Source organism: Selaginella moellendorffii, unplaced genomic scaffold, assembly GCF_000143415.4.
Source record: "Selaginella moellendorffii unplaced genomic scaffold, v1.0 SELMOscaffold_163, whole genome shotgun sequence".
Classification (NCBI taxonomy): Eukaryota; Viridiplantae; Streptophyta; class Lycopodiopsida; order Selaginellales; family Selaginellaceae; genus Selaginella; species Selaginella moellendorffii.
In genome coordinates, this window is record NW_003314423.1 from 15158 (window position 1) to 30755 (window position 15598).

The following is a 15598-nucleotide window of genomic DNA, read 5'->3' on the forward strand; positions in this document are numbered from 1 at the left end:
CCGCATCCAACGGCCGTGGATGTGAGAGCCGGGGCGCCGGACCGACGGCCACGATGGGCGCTGCAGCGTCTTCCATTGGCACAATCGCATTGTTTTTTCATTGTTTTTCGCCACCACCCGCGGCTATGGCGGATCGCCGTGCGCATTGCGCTTCATGGACGTCGCGTTCGCCACGCCATCTCGCGCCGGGCGCGCTGGCGATGGCCGATCTGGCGGCTTGATCACGTAGGGGAGAATATCGCCTGTAGCCTCGCTCCTTCCAGTAGATTCTAGGGTTTTGGGCGATGGCGGGGGAGAGGCGGTCCGAGGTGCTGCGTCGGCGCCGGCCGCGCCCGGCCAATGCTAGGGATTGAGCTGCTAGCTAGGGATTGTGTGTGTGTGGGCGCGCCTCGATCAGCGAGCTCTCTGGCGGGCTCCAAGTTTTCTTCCCAGGAGGGCGATTCTTTTGCATGACAACGCTCACCCGGGCTTCCAGGCGCTGGCAGGAGAAGAGATTCATCGTCGATAGCGTAGCTACAGCATGGTTAACAAAGGAGTGAAGAAAGTGCTCGACTCGTACACTATCAAGGGGACCAACAAGACCATCAAAGGTACGTGCTTTCCTCAGTGCATGTAGAGAGGAGAGGCAGCATTCTTCGAGAGGAAAGGCATTGATCCAAGAAATGGATTCTTTGGTTTGCTTTCTTTTGCTTGCAGTTGGAGACGCAGTGTTGATGCGTGCTCAAGATCCCGAGAAGCCGCCATACGTTGCTCGCGTAGAGCAGATCGAGGCGGACACCAAGAACAATGCCAAGGTCCGGGTGAGGTGGTACTACCGGCCCGAGGAATCCATGGGCGGCCGGAGACAGTTCCATGGATTCAAGGAGCTCTTTTTGTCGGACCACTACGACGTCCAGAGTGCCGATACCATCGAAGGCAAGTGCATTGTTCATACTTTCAAGAACTACACCAAGCTGGAGAGTGTGGCATCCGAGGACTACTTTTGCCGGTTCGAGTACAAGGCGGCCACGGGAGGCTTCACTCCGGATCGAGTCGCAGTGTAAGATTGACAAAGCTCTCACTTTGGATTCTCTATCTTATGCTCTCTTTTTTTGGGTTTGCGGAAACAGGTACTGCAAGTGCGAGATGCCTTACAACCCGGATGATCTTATGGTGCAGTGTGAGGAGTGCAAAGACTGGTAAGAATCAGTTTCTCTCAAATCCAAAAGCCTTGGCAGCCTCCGATGAAAAAAATGGCAGGTTTCATCCATCTTGCATCGGACTCCCAGTGGATCAAGTGAAGAAGATGGAGAGCTACTACTGCCCGGATTGCTCTCCGCAAGCACAAGACAAGTCCAAGCCCACGGGTCACAAGGTGTCGTCCTCTAAGCCGAAGCTCCCGCAGAAAGTTTCGCCTCCGCAAGAACTTAAGGTACTAAGCTACACGAGAGTGGAAAAAAAAAACTACCTTTTTCTATTTGAAGTGATTGATTTACCTGCAGGTGGATCCAAAGCGGCGAAAGAAGTAATGGCAAGAAGCCTTGGCAGCAGCAGTGGGATGAGTAAAACAGAAAAAACACTTATTTTACTGAGAGCACAGTGTTGTGGCCACGGCAAAAGCTCAAGTGGCTGAGAGAGGGAGAGAGAGAGAGGAGATGTAAAGCCTCTAGCGAGAAGGGGAAGTGACTTGTCTCTGTTGTGTAAGATCATTGCGGGAAGGTGTAAGATCATCTCGAATCTCTGTTATAATCTATAATCAAAGTCACTATTATGGAGAAAGTTTTCTTCTGTTGGTTCAACGGTCTCCTCGTTTTTCGGTAGAACTTACATCTTCCTCGTTTTCCGGAGAAGTGAAGAGAAAATAGCTAGTTTCACGGAACAGCAAAGAAACTCACGCTTTGATCACTGGAAGCATGCTCTAAGTTTGAGGCAACGTTTTGATGCTTCCTTCGTCGCGAATCTCACTTCCAACAAGAGCTTTCAATCCTACAAACGCAAACTCCACGACATTTGCGGCGAGCCAGATGATCTTTCGCAAACCGAGAGCTAACTTTCTAGCTCCTCGCGAAAAGAAAGAAGCTTGCCATGTTTTGCGAGGAGCTAGAGGGTGGTGTTGTGACCTCTTATGCCGAGTGTGGCCGAGCAGCAAACTAACTCACGATTTTATCACACCCCCAAAGTTTAGGAACAACGATTCGACGCTTTCTTCGTCGCCACATTCACCTCCAACAAGAGCTTTCAATAATCATACAAAGCGCGAACTCCACGACATTGTTGTTTACTCGCGGTGATCCAGATGGTCTTTCGCAAAACCTTACAAAGCCACGATTCAAGCTATCGAAAGCGAAAGCTCTTCACAGATCATTTTCTGTTTTCGAATGTCAAAACGTACTTTGAGAGTGTTCGACACCACTGTTTTCTCTTCTTTTATTTTACTCGCTCTGTTGACAATTTGCCTCCTCATCCACTAGAGCCATATTCTATTCGATTTGATCGCGAGAATATAATCAAAGCCGCTGGTCTTTCCTTCCAGCCTCGATCGAAGACTCTCAGTTGTGTCAGTGCGACTCTTTCGAAACAAAGAAAAAAACACACAGGATATGATCCTACACACAAGATGACGAGGAATTCACAACATCGGGAGCACAGTAGTGCTACTGGTTGGTTTTGTTTGGTGGTTTGGACTCCAGCGAATCGTGAATTGGTGGCCGCGCACACGCAAAATCTCTTTTTTTTTTTTGGTCTTTTTCTTCCGTGCTCCTTGTCAACATTCTTGGGCTTGATCTCGCTCGCATCAGCGTATATTTCCACTGTACCGGCGAGCCAGCTCGAATCGGCCCACCACAAATCCGAATGGTCACCGCCAACTTCCAAATCTCCCAGAGTTTCTCTTTCCTCCCCGGTTTTTTTTTTCTTTTTTTTTCATTTTTGCTCTCTTTTCTTTGGTTTTCCTTGAGGATAAAATCCTTGACTTCATGCCTCGCTTTTGTTCCAATAATGCAGAGATGTCCGCACTTTATTGACAAAAATGTGCACTCGGCGATGAGCGCAGAGTTACTCGCGGCTCGCCCGCCCGAAAAAAAGAAAAAGAGAGATTTTTAAAGAAAATCTAGGCGTGAAGATTTGGAAGACGGAAAAAAAACAAAAAAAGAACAAGCTGCGTGTTGATCTTGCAATCCGGGAGGAAAGCGAAAGCTGAAATGACCCTTCGACTTTTAAAGCTTTTGTGTTCCTGGGGAAGAAGCAAACGAGGTCAAGTTGAGAGGAGCTCACCGACGGGTGGATCAATGTCTAGAACTAGATAAGTTTCACGCCCACAAAGCTCTTCGCATGGCTCGCAAGATCCTCCGCGCTTCCTAGGAGATAAGCTTCCCCAAGAGCTCGCTACATCCACAAAGTTCTTGGCATGGCTCGCAAGATCCTCAGCACTTCACCTCCACCGGAGGACTCGCGGAGCCCGCTCCACATCTCCTCGTACAGCCTCCCATCCGGCTCCCGGATCCCCAAGGTGATGATCGCGGTGGTGGCGGGATTCGTGCTCACCACCGCCATCATCTATTACACTTGCAAGTGGGTCTTCCGCAAGAAGTGCCCCGACGCCACCGACGCCACCGCCGCCGCCTCCGGCGCCCCTCCGCCACAGCCGGACTCGCTCGAGGAGCTCCAGGCCCGGGTCACCAAGAGCCTGGCGCAGCGCCTGGGCAGCAAGATCGCCACGGCCATCCCGACGGTGAGCTACGCGGAGCTGGCGGAGTTCCGCGCCAGGGGCGATCCCAGCGGTGGCGCCGCCGCCGCGGAGGCGGAGGCTTGCGCGGTCTGCCTCACGGACTTCTCCAAGAACCCGGCGGGGACCAAGATCAAGATCCTGCCCAAGTGCGCGCACGCATTCCACTGTAGCTGCATCGATCTGTGGCTCATGACCCACGCCTCGTGCCCGATCTGCCGCGCCAGCTTGTTCGTAGCGCTGGCGGACCTAAATGCCTGGGCCTCTCGCGGCGGCGCCTCCTCTTCCCCAACGCCGCCGCCGCCGCCTCCAATCGAGCATCGTCCTCCTCTTCCGCCCGAGCGCCGCCCCGAGGATCAAGGAGGCGTGTGATAGTGTCCGAGAATCCCTAGATCTGTGAGGATTGGCTTTCACCCGTGTTCCCCGGCATCGAGACAGAGCATGTTGGAGACCAGGATATGGGATGCCGGGGAATCTCCAGCATTCCAGGATCCAGTGGCGGCGGCGGCGATGGCGGCGGCACGGGAGCCCAGCTGGAGCTCGCCGTGGATTCCACACGCCGCCAGTAGCGTCTTGGCGGTGGTGGAATCGGGCACGAAGGGCATTGCGCCCATGAGCTCGAGCGCGCGGTCCGTGTGGCCGGCCTTGCCCAGCGCCGCGATCACGCAGTTGTAGTGCTCGATCGTGGCGGCGATCTGGTGGTCCGAGATCATGGATTGGAAGAAGAATCGCGCCTCGCGCAGGGATCCGTGGTGGATGCAAGCGCCGAGAATTGCGGTGAAGGTGAGGTCGTCGGCAATTGCGCCACCCTCGAGCTCCATCACGCGTGCGCGGTGGAAGCTCGCGGCGGGCAGCCCCGCGTTCGCGTAAGCGGCGATCGCGGCCGTCCATGAGATGGAATTCCGCTCCGGAATGGACTGGAAAAGAGACTCGGCAGCCGCCGGATCCCCCGAGCGGGCATACGCTGCAAGAACAGAGTTCCAGCACGAAAGACTGCTCTGCGGCATTCGATCAAGCACAGATCTCGCAAGAAGTGGACAGTTGTTGTCGGAGTATGCCGCGCCGATTGCGTTCCATGACACAGCGTTTCTGCAGCACATCGATTGAAAGATCTCTTGCGCTTTCTGGATTTGCCCTCTCTGGGCATGAGCCGTAATCAGCGACGTCCACGAGATCGTATCTTTCGCAGGCATTCTCTCAAGAACTGCTGTGGCCGAGGACAACATCCCGTTTTCTATGTAGACATGAAGAATTGCGTTCCAGGAGACGATGTTCCTTTGCGGCATCTCATCGAAGACTTTCTTCCCATGAACCACATCTCCGCCAGCGGCAAAGGTGGCAAGAAGCGCAGTTGAGGAGCAGATATTGTTCTTGGGAATCATCCGGCACAGAGCCTTTGCAAGATCAATTTCAGAGCACTGCGAGCACGCAGCGATCATCGAACACCATGACACGTCGCTCTTTTCTGGCATCAAATCAAACACCCTTTTGGCGCCGACTATATGCCCAGATTGGGCATACGCAGTCACCACAGCCGTCCACGCCACCACATTCCATGCGGGCATTTTCTCCAGAACGTCCCAAGCGCCATCTCCTGCGTACGATGAAATCATGGCCGTCCACGCGACTACATCCCTTCCAGACATTCCGGCATAGAACAATCTCCTCGCGCAAAGGAACCGGCCGTGCTTCACATAGGCTTGGATCAAGCTTGTGACTGCAATGGGATTGCTCTCCGGAATTCTTTCTAGAATGGCAGTGGCATCGTCTATGAGACCGTGTTGGGCGCAGCACTGAACCACCGACGCCCACGAGACCGAGTCGGTCTCGGGCATCTTCTCGAAGGTAGTCCGAGCTTCTTGTGGACGCCCAGACTGGGCATATGCAGCAATCAGCAAGTTCCAGGAGAAAACGTTTCGATTGTTTCGTCCGTGGAAGATGAACTCTCCAGCTTCTAAATCACCACACCTCACAAACATCTGGATGAGGAGATTGTGCAAGTAAGTGTTCTTGCTGTGGACAATGGCATTGTAAATCTGCCAACCTTGATTGATATCTATACACTTTCTTATCAAGCTCGCAAACTTTTGCATCACATTCTTGTGACAAGAGCTTTGTGTCTAGACTTTAATCTCTATGGTTCTAGTTTGCGACATCAAAGTGATCGTCCCAAGCGCTCTCATTGTTTGCAAAGCTTTTGTGGAGATCAAAAGCCCAGGTGTTTGAAAGCAACACGTAAGAAGACGTGAGCCCCGCATCGATGGTGAAAACTCTCCTCGCAGCGGCCTGGCCGAGTTTGATCTCCCCTTGCATCGAGCAAGCGCCGAGAAAGCTTGTCCATGGAGCAGTGTGGCTTTGCTCGGGCATCCGGCGGAGCAGCTCCCCGGCCTCCTCCAGCCGCCCTACCCGACACAGAGAATCGATCACACACCCGTAGTGGCTGCGTAGTCTTGGGAGGCCGCGCTCGCCGAGAGACGCAAAATGGTGCCAAGCCTCGTCCAGCCTCCCGGCATGGCTGCAAGCAAAAATTACTGCCAAGATGGTCACCTCGTCCGGCCTATCACCCTCGAGTTCCATCAGCGAGAAGAGCTCCAGCGCCTCCGGGGAAGCGCCGTTCTGCGCATTCCCAGCGACGATTGCGTTCCAAGACATCACGCTCTTGCACGGCATTTGCAAGAACAGCTCCTTCGCTTCGTGGAGCTGCCCGTTTTGGGCATATCCGGCAACGATGGCGTTCCACGAAACCAGATCCTTCTCTGGCAATCCATCAAACAATGCCCGAGCTTCGTCCATATACCCGTTTTGAACATACAGAGAGATCATCGCGTTCAAAGACACAATGTTCCACTGCGCCATCTTTTGGAACATTTCGAACGAAATCTCCATGTTTCTGTGCTGGCCATACGACGCCGCCAGCGTCGTCCACACAACCACGCCTCTCCCGCTCATGGAATCAAAAAGCATCTTAGATTCCTCAAAATGCCCGGCTTGGGCATATGCTGCGATTATGAAACCCCAAGATATTGTATCTGCCTCAAGCAAGCGATCAAAGAGCTGTCTAGTCTCGGAAAACTCACCACGGATCGCGTACGCTTCCATCATCACATTGAACGAGACGACGTCATGTTGGGGCATCATCTCGAAGAGCTTCCTCCCGGCATCCAAATCCCGCCTCGCGCTAAATCCCGACACCAGCATCGTCCACACAACAATGTCGCGATCGGGGATCGCCCAAAACAGCCTCACCGCGTCGCCCATCTCGCTCAACTTCACGAGACCGGAGAGCATCGTGGACCAGGTGACGGAATTCGAGTGAGGCATGAGGTGAAACACGGATCCGGCGTCCTCGATCCTCGAGTTTTGGACGCACGCCGACAGCATCATCCCCCAGGCGACGACATCCTTGAACGGCAAGAGATCAAAGAGCTCTCTCGCTCGCCCAAATTGCCCGCTTCGTGAGTAACCATCGAAGAGAGCGCCCCAAGAGAAAACGTTCCTCTCCGGCATCGCGTCAAAGCACTGGTGGGCAAAATCCAGGTCTCCGGAGGATGCAAATGCTCCGATCAGGACGTTCCATGTCACCTCGTTTCTCGCCGGCATGGAATCAAACAATCGACGCGCTTGGAAAAGATGCCCAGACCGGGCATATGCCGTTAGCATGGCTGTCCAGGACACCACGCTTCTCTGGGGCATCTTGGAGAATAATTTACTCGTATCTTCAAGTTTTCCGTTGTTAGAGAACCCAACTAAGATCGAGGTCCACGAGTAAACGTTTCTCTGATCCATGGATTGAAACAACGCGAGCGCCTTGATCAGATCTCTGCTTGCGGCAAATGCATGGATCATGATGTTCTGCGCAATTGCATCCGCGTAAGGCATAGAATCGAAGAGGCTTCTCACGTCGTGGAAATGACCAGATTGAGAGCAAGCGCTGAGGAGCGTCGTGTAAGCCACGAGATTTTGTTCGGGCATTTTGTCAAATATCTGTTTGGCCTGCAGCAAATGCCCGTTTCGGGCAAATGCCGCAAGCAGGAAGTTCCACGAGAACTGGCTCGTGCTGCCGCGGAGGGCGTTGAAAACCGCGAGAGCATCGCCAGGCGCGCCGCATCTCCCATACATTTCCACCAGACGATTGGCGAGAAATGTGCTGCAGGATTGGCTGCTGGATTGGATGAGCCTGTGGATCTTGCGCCCCACGGCCAGGTCCCGTGCCGCCCCACACGATTTGATGAGCTCGGCGTAGTAGCCAGTAAGATCGTCCGCCTGACCTTTGGAGCGCTTGGAGGACCGAGCCAGTGACATTCTCGGGTCTCCTCCATGACTTTCAATACTTCATCATCCCTAACAGTTTTACTGGAGTCTAATGAGTCAGTCCCTGAAGTAAAGTGCCAGCTTTTGTGAATGACCGCCACGACTTTCGTCCGTAAAAGAGAAAAGAGAAAAGTGATGGCTGAGCTATTTTGCTCTTTGCTGTATGTGGAGCATCTCATTGTACAACAAGGACTTTGAAGATTCCAAAGGTGTTTGTCGTGATGCAAGGTCTGACGGTTGACGGCCTCTAAATATATTAAAAAAGCATCCAAAAAGAGTTGATGAGAAGTCACATTGGCTTAAATAGCGAGTGACACAAACTCCTTGCTCTAGAACTGTTGTTCTAGTGAAGTTCCAAGGTTTTCATGGCTACTTGTGATCGATGAACGCGGCCGCCTATGCCCGGCTCATCAAATCCTACACCGTCTCTCGCGATCTCGTCCAGGGCAAGTGCGTCCACGTCCAGATCCTCCACTCCCATCTCGCCACCAACACCTTTCTCGCTAATCTCATCGTCGAGATGTATGGCAAATGTGGTAGCCTGGGCGATGCGCGAGCGGTTTTTCACTCCCTGCCCTCGCCCAATCTCTTCTCCTGGAATATCGTCATCTCGGCGTGTGCCGCGAATGGGGATTTCTTCGAGGCCATGCGCCTCTTCCACGCCATGCCCGAAAAGACCCAAATCGCAGCCACTGTGATGATCCGTGTCTATACAGAGCTTGGTCACATAGAAGAAGCAAGGTCTATTTTTGAGAATTTGCCACGGCGAGATCCAGTATCCTGGACTTGCCTGCTTCAAGCATATGCCACACAGGGGCATCCAGTGCTGGCAAAACTTCTTTTTGACAAGATGCCCGAGTGGGATGTGGTGTCATCTACGGCAGCGATGGGTGCTTGCGTACACTGTGGCTTTTTGGGTGACGCAAAAGTTATGTTTGATCGTATGTCAAGACGCAATGTAGTCACTTGGACGACACTTATTTCAGCAAATGCCTCTATTGGGCATTTGCTATATTTTGCAAGAGAAGCGTTTGATCGAATGCCTGAGAGGAACATCGTCACCTGGAACGCGATGATCTCTGGCTATGGCGAGGCCGGTGAAGTAGCCGAGTCGCGGAGGCTTTTCGACTCCATGGCCGAGCAGAACGTTATCTCCTGGAATACGATGATGGGCACTTATGCCCAGCACGGGCATCCACTGCGCGTTTGGCAGCTCTTCGATGGAATGCCGCAGCGCAACGTCGTCTCCTGGAATGGATTGATCGCCGCGCTCGCAATCAACGATCTGGAGCTCATGGACCAGGTGTTCGATCGGATGCCCCACACGGATTCCATCTCGTGGAACACGGTGATGACGGCGCACGCCCAATCCGGGGACCTGGAGCGCGCCAAGGCGGCGTTTGATCGATCGCCCAGGAGAGATCTCGTGTCCTGGAACGGGATGATCGCGGCGTACGCGCAGCACAGCCAGATGGATCGAGCGAGAGTGGTGTTTGACATGATGGGCGATCGAAACACCACGTCCTGGAACACCATGGCCGAGGGCTACTGCCGGAGTGGATGTGTTCCGGAGGCGTGCTCAATCTTCCACGGCAGCCCACAGCGCGATCTCCTCTCCTGGACCGCGATGATGGTCGCGTTCGCGGAGAACGGGATCGTCGACGGCGTCAAGAACCTCTTCGACCGGATCCCGCACAGGGACGCGGTGTGCTGCACGGCGATGCTGGACGCGCTGGCGGCGCAGGGGCGCGTGATCGAGGCGGATGAGGTGTTTGCCTCGATGCGCGAGAGGGATGGAGCGGCTTGGAACGCGATGATCCAGGCCAATGTCGTCAACGCGCGCCTGGATCAAGCCAAGGAGCTCTTCGATCAGATGGACCGCCGGTGCCGGATCTCCTGGGACACGCTGCTTCAGGGGTTTGTGGCCGATCGATCCGTGGAGTGCGCCAAGGATCTGTACGATCGGATGTCCCAGCACGGGGTCTCATCGTGGACGTCGATGATTCAAGCATTTGCCCAAAGAGGGCATTTCGAGAAAGCTAAGGATATCTTCACTCATATGCCACGAAGGGATGTCATTGTGTGGACGGCTTTGCTATCCGTGTTCTCGCAGGAGGGCCAATTGCAGTTTGCTACAGAGGTTTTCGAGCGAATTCCACAGGCAAATCTCGTCTCGTGGGCTGCAATCGTTGCAGCAAATGCCCAAAACGGGGATATTGGACGCGCGAAAGAGCTGCTTGATTGCATGCCCGAAAGCACTGTCTCCGCCTGCAACATTCTTATCGGTTCATACGCGCAGCACGGCAGGTTGGCGGAGGCGAAAGCCCTCTTCGACACAATGCAGGAAAGAGATACTGTCTCCTGGACCGCGCTCGCAACAGCGAATGCCCACGCGGGGCATCACGGCGCCGTGCAGCTACTCTTCGCATCGATGCTGCTCGACGGGATCAAGCCGGACGAGCTGACGTTCCTGTGCCTGCTCTCGTCGGTGGCATACACGGGCATCGTGGACGAGGTCCGAGAGAGGTTCATGGCAATGGTGGCGGACAATTTCGTGGAGCCGACGCTGCAGCACTACTGCTGCCTCATCGCAGCACTGGCGAGGGCGGGGAGGCTTCGCGATGCCGAGGAGCTCATTCACTCGATGCCATTCATGCCCGAGCAAGTGGCGTGGATGACACTCTTGTCAGCGTCAAGAAACGACACTGATTTGGTGCGTGGGCGTCACGCAGCGCAGCATGTCATGAGGATCAAACCGCAAGACTCTGCATCGTATGTGTTGCTCTTCAACCTCTACAGTCATGGTCTAGCAAGTTCGGAAAATGTAGTAAAAGAGCGAATGAAATAGATTCTTTCTTCAAGCAAAGAGCGAATAAAATTTTACGCCGTTGCCGGGGATCGAACCCGGGTCGTCCGCGTGACAGGCGGAAATACTCACCAGTATACTACAACGACTTTGCTTATACAAACTTGATTATCAGGGTTAAAACTAATCTAGGTTCACGGAAAACAGAATGTTTATACGGCCGAGACGCGTCCTCTTGCTAGTGCGCTGCGATCTTTCATTTGGATCCCTTGATCTCTTTTGCAATGAATCCCTTCGCTGTGAGCGTCCCAACACTCACAGCACCAAAAGAGGCAATGAATGACGAGCAGGCAATGGATGAGCACGAGCTTTTGCTTCGTTTGCAGTCATCTATGGACAGCCAAGGCACTCCATGCCCACGCTCGATCGATTGCCCTCCCTGAGAATACATACCTCCTCAACCATGTCATCCAACCATGCATGGCTCATCTTCAATGCCATCGAGCCCAAGCATTCCTTCTCCTGGGATTTCATGCTCATTGCCTACATATGCAGTGAGAGGCCAAGGCCTTGTTCGATGCGATATCCAGCTGGAATCTCGTTGCTTGGAATGTTATGCTGTGCCTGTATGCCCAGACTGGGCATTTGGATGTGCAAAGTTACAACCTTGTATCATTAAATGCCTTGATATTTGCTTATGCTATCAATGGCCACACGAAAAAGGCTAAACAGTTGTTTGACTCTATGCCTTAAAGAAGCTAATGGAGCAGCCAACTCCAAATGCAATTGGATCCACAATCTCATCCCACTATCCAGATCTATACTTTAGGTATTGAATGCATATATTAGCCTCATATATTTATTAAATTCTTTGGCATGTTCTTCCTCTAGTATAGTTATTTTCTACCTCCAATGCTCCAAGAGCAATGTCAATATTTTTTCTTCAAGATCTTGCTCTATATATGGTAGGAGAGATTAATGTAAATATGTATTATCTTTGGTGTCCTATATGCTATTTTTATTTGAACAAGATAGATGGTTATATGAGTTTGGTAAGTTTTATTGAGCATTATTGCAAATGCCCAAGAGTGGGTTTAGAAGGTGTGCACTTGTGGATATATAAGAAAATAAAAAAAGAATTAAAGACACACAACTATTATGATTTCATAGTGAAAAACAATATTTTATTAGTGAATATTGTATCAATGTTTGCTGAATATGGGATATTTAGGCCACCGTTTAACGTAATATGAAAGTCATTATGAGTAAAGTGGAGAATCTTATATTTTTTAGAATGATAGTATTCTAGTATGTATAAAGACATTATTATATATACAAGTGGTTTTGACACTATTATAATTTAAAGTCTTATTTTTGAGACTGACAATCTACACTTTCAAAAACCCCTAAATACCGACAAGGGATGCTATCAATATTGAAAATTCAATTTATTTAATATGTAAGAATGGCTAGAGAGAATGTTGTTACTATTTGCACTTGGTCCCCATGTATTTTATATAAATCTCTACCTCTATCTCTAAGTTCTACTAACATTCCACCCTTCCCTCCACATAACAATTATTATAAGGCTCTTCTTTTTGTAACCCCTATTTGGATAAGATAGAAGGCTACATAGGTCTAAAAATTTTAAAGAGCATTGTCACAATTGCCCAAGAACTAGTATAAAAGGTGTGTATAAATAAATGTATAGGAAAATCAAGAAAGAGTTAAGAATATAAAATTATTATTATTTTATGGTGAGGAACAATATTCCATTAGTAAATACTACATTCACAAGTGTTGAATATAGAATTTTTTAGGCCACCCTACTAAAGTTCTAGCTACTAATAATTCTTATATTATGATATTATCCATCCCCCCCTTGCCATTTTTTTTATAAAAAAATGGTATTACCTGTAGGTAATAAACTCATAATACTAGTAATTATGAAATTTGACAAATTGACATTGTAACTATCTCTAACATTGACACTTTCACTATCACTATTTTTGACATTATCACTATCATTATCACATTGATATGTGACATGCTTTTCTCATTGCAAGTGGATGCATTCAACTGTCTTTTACTGTATTATTAATAAAAGATTTTTTATATGACTCCTCAATTCAGGGGAAGATTCATATTGCATATGTTGTGCCATGCATACCTAGGAAGACTTCTAGAAAACTAAATATATATTATATATAAATTTTTAAAACATCATAAATTACCTTTTAGAAACAACTAATAGAGAAGGATGAAAATCTCTAAAATGGCATTTGAAGAACTTATATTCTTCAATTGCAAACACTAATCTGCTAGAGTCATGTGTTGCCTCAACCATTAAATCACTACTTGTTGTGCAATCAATGACAACACCCTTAGTTGGGCAATAAAGTTCAAGTAGGATATACATTGCCAATGGAGATTAGAACCAATACACAAACAATGTGTTGTGGATGTTATTGTCTATAAAATTTAGTATGATGTCAGTAGAGTTATTATACTTTGGCAAAACCTATGCAACACACTTGCTATCACGAAAACCTTTATTTTCTCTTCTATAGAACACATGGTAAGTCTATATCATAACTTGAATAATAAAACTTTAAAGACAACCCAAAACACAAGATAATTTCTTACCTTCTTTGGCATGCCTAAGATGCCTTTGGTCTCGACCCTAACACTATCCATGATGCACCCGAAAGAGAACTTCTTGAAGTTGACTTGAGTTGCATACCTCATGAGGTAAGATATCCAATTGGGGTCATTTGGGAGAATGAAGGTAATTTGATCAGTTGTATAAAGGAGAACTACTGCTAGAAGGAATGCATCCTTTAAGTGGTGTTTAGTCAGGATGTTTCAGCTTGGAACATCACCATTAACATTTGGAAAACCATTTAGCATATCAAAGAGCACGAAGTTTGTGCTCTTGAGTAGTTGCCTATAGATCTTTTGATAAAAACTCTCCAACTCCCAAGGACAAATTTGCAATTCCCAAGGTCAAGTTTGCTTTATCGCTGTTGGAAACTTCATTGTTGTCATGTATATGCCTCCATCTCTTATGCCATGCTTCAGGAGTTGATTGCATATCGGTGTTTCAAGAGGAATGCCTTTATATCAGAAATACCTACAATAGAATATAAAAAAATTAAGTATAGTTGAGAAATTGTATATTACTTAAAAGCTACTTGCCATATGAAGTAAAGTTGGCCAAGATGTTTATCAAATGGAGTCATGCTGGTGGCCTTCTTTGGCAATCAATCATCTTTGAGTTTTGTAAGCTCAATGGTGATGAAGTCCTTGAATAAAAGTTATTTAGGATCATCCCCTATGAAAGGCACCAGAAACATCTCCCTTTCATATATAGTTTGTGAAATGTAGATGGTCCTCCTCATCACAGTTTCCATCATATTATCCAAACTTTTTTCTCCTTCCCTGAGTCTGTTATTGAGGTCATTCAAAATATGTATCTGCTCCTCATATGTAACTTTTGACTTTGAGATGTTGTAAATAATCTTATTTGGAGTTTTTCCCACTAGAAAACAACTTTTGTGAGTAACCTTCAAGTAAATGCACATAATACTTACTTTCATGATAAGCAATCTCTATTTTAATATCAAACCACTCCTTTGGGCATCAAGGGTCGGCCACGTTGAGTAATTGTTTTTACCTTTCTTTTCTTTATGATGTCAATTGCAGGTAAATGCTCTAAAAGTTCTTGATTATTTTCAGCTTGATGTGATTGTGCACATACGTCTTGACTAACCTTCACCAACGGCTGAAGACAACACAAACATTCAGTGATAAGAAGTATACTAAGAAGAACATATCTTACTCCATACAGCTATCATAAAAGCTACTAGATTCTTATACCATTTATTGGCATCTTAACAACCTCGTTAATGCCAAATAAGTGATGCTAAATCGTCACCATAGTGGCTGTAGAATGCATCCTTGTTGAGATTGGCAAGAAACTGGATCTACTTGATATCATGCACTAGGCTTTACTTCTGCACTGCAAATTGTCCCAACCTGCAAAACATAAATTTGATAGAGGTTTTTACGCATTAATTTTGTGATAAACTATCACAAGCCTTACCATATCTAGAGATCCTCTCACATATACATGTCCAACTAAAACATTGATGTGATAGATAGGATTGTGTCAAAAGCATGCATTAATGCACTTCATCTACACACACTAGTGATGATTCCCGTCGATAATGTAAAACATTTTCCCCACAAATTGTTGAGTCTTGAGACAGTTCAAAAGCATGTTGTCAAATTTGTGGGTCTTCATTTTCCATATGTCATCCCAAACCCTCTCAATTTCCAGTGACACTGAGAGGGTATTTGTTGTTCTTGGCTTGAACACCAAAACAAGGAATATACTTATATTTGTCCCAAAGCCGTTCAATTTGTAAAGATTATAGATGTCCATGTTGATGAAGTGAGGTGAAGCAAACTAAACAATGCTTATCTGAGTGAATTGACATAGTGTAATTTTTTAGATCATGTCTCTTAAGCCTTCCCATATGAGAGACTCGAGAATCATGTGAATGGCTTTCTCTTGGAAGTGCTTGTCCATAATATATTCAAGTAACTCCACTTCTCTTTCAGCTTTAGTTACACCTCCAATAACACCATTATCAAATCTAGCCCCCAATTCAAGCCCAACACCCTCTTGAAGCATACATAGGCACTACTTTATAATGTAGTTAGTTTTTGCCATATTTTGCAAATATGTTAAGAGTAGTGGCATTGAGGGGGGG

The 15598-nt window shown here is 48.4% G+C and overlaps 5 protein-coding genes and 1 non-coding gene across 7 annotated transcripts; 3 read left to right on the top strand and 3 right to left on the bottom strand.

The window, feature by feature from the left end:
* The first annotated feature begins 94 nt into the window (after positions 1 to 94).
* LOC9663382 (chromatin remodeling protein EBS) lies at positions 95 to 1758 on the top strand. 2 transcript variants are annotated; one of them, XM_024667201.1, is made up of 5 exons: positions 95 to 590; positions 697 to 1039; positions 1110 to 1178; positions 1240 to 1411; positions 1464 to 1758. In XM_024667201.1, the coding sequence occupies exons 1-5, from the start codon at positions 521 to 523 to the stop codon at positions 1464 to 1466; spliced, it is 657 nt and encodes a 218-aa protein (XP_024522969.1). In that variant the 5' UTR covers positions 95 to 520; the 3' UTR covers positions 1467 to 1758. The 2 variants fall into 2 exon arrangements, with proteins under 2 accessions (XP_024522969.1, XP_002993540.1); XM_002993494.2 differs by having other exon boundaries at positions 1482 to 1758.
* Positions 1759 to 3385: 1627 nt separating this feature from the next.
* LOC112343546 (RING-H2 finger protein ATL8-like) lies at positions 3386 to 4075 on the top strand. The gene has a single exon (XM_024667192.1). The coding sequence runs from the start codon at positions 3386 to 3388 to the stop codon at positions 4073 to 4075; it is 690 nt and encodes a 229-aa protein (XP_024522960.1).
* A 38-nt stretch (positions 4076 to 4113) lies between these two features.
* Positions 4114 to 5682, bottom strand: LOC9663384 (pentatricopeptide repeat-containing protein At4g02750). The gene has a single exon (XM_024667193.1). It carries the CDS (start codon positions 5680 to 5682, stop codon positions 4114 to 4116), a length of 1569 nt encoding a protein of 522 aa, XP_024522961.1.
* Positions 5683 to 5845: 163 nt separating this feature from the next.
* On the bottom strand, positions 5846 to 8005 carry LOC112343547 (pentatricopeptide repeat-containing protein At4g02750-like). Its single transcript, XM_024667194.1, has one exon. The coding sequence runs from the start codon at positions 8003 to 8005 to the stop codon at positions 5846 to 5848; it is 2160 nt and encodes a 719-aa protein (XP_024522962.1).
* Positions 8006 to 8864: 859 nt separating this feature from the next.
* On the top strand, positions 8865 to 10862 carry LOC9663404 (pentatricopeptide repeat-containing protein At4g02750). Its single transcript, XM_024667195.1, has one exon. The coding sequence runs from the start codon at positions 8865 to 8867 to the stop codon at positions 10860 to 10862; it is 1998 nt and encodes a 665-aa protein (XP_024522963.1).
* A 35-nt stretch (positions 10863 to 10897) lies between these two features.
* Positions 10898 to 10969, bottom strand: TRNAD-GUC. The gene has a single exon. It is a non-coding gene; the product is annotated as a tRNA-Asp (tRNA).
* Positions 10970 to 15598: the final 4629 nt, after the last annotated feature.

Bases quoted from the DNA above. Each gene is read 5' to 3' on its own strand.
- LOC9663382 (XM_002993494.2), top strand. From the start codon at position 521: ATGGTTAACAAAGGAGTGAAGAAAGTGCTCGACTCGTACACTATCAAG. The intron at 591-696 runs GTACGTGCTTTC...TTTTGCTTGCAG, and splicing joins GACCAACAAGACCATCAAAG to TTGGAGACGCAGTGTTGATG. The intron at 1,412-1,481 runs GTACTAAGCTAC...ATTTACCTGCAG, and splicing joins CGCCTCCGCAAGAACTTAAG to GTGGATCCAAAGCGGCGAAA.
- LOC112343546 (XM_024667192.1), top strand. From the start codon at position 3,386: ATGGCTCGCAAGATCCTCAGCACTTCACCTCCACCGGAGGACTCGCGG.
- LOC9663384 (XM_024667193.1), bottom strand. From the start codon at position 5,682: ATGTTTGTGAGGTGTGGTGATTTAGAAGCTGGAGAGTTCATCTTCCAC.
- LOC112343547 (XM_024667194.1), bottom strand. From the start codon at position 8,005: ATGTCACTGGCTCGGTCCTCCAAGCGCTCCAAAGGTCAGGCGGACGAT.
- LOC9663404 (XM_024667195.1), top strand. From the start codon at position 8,865: ATGCCCGAGTGGGATGTGGTGTCATCTACGGCAGCGATGGGTGCTTGC.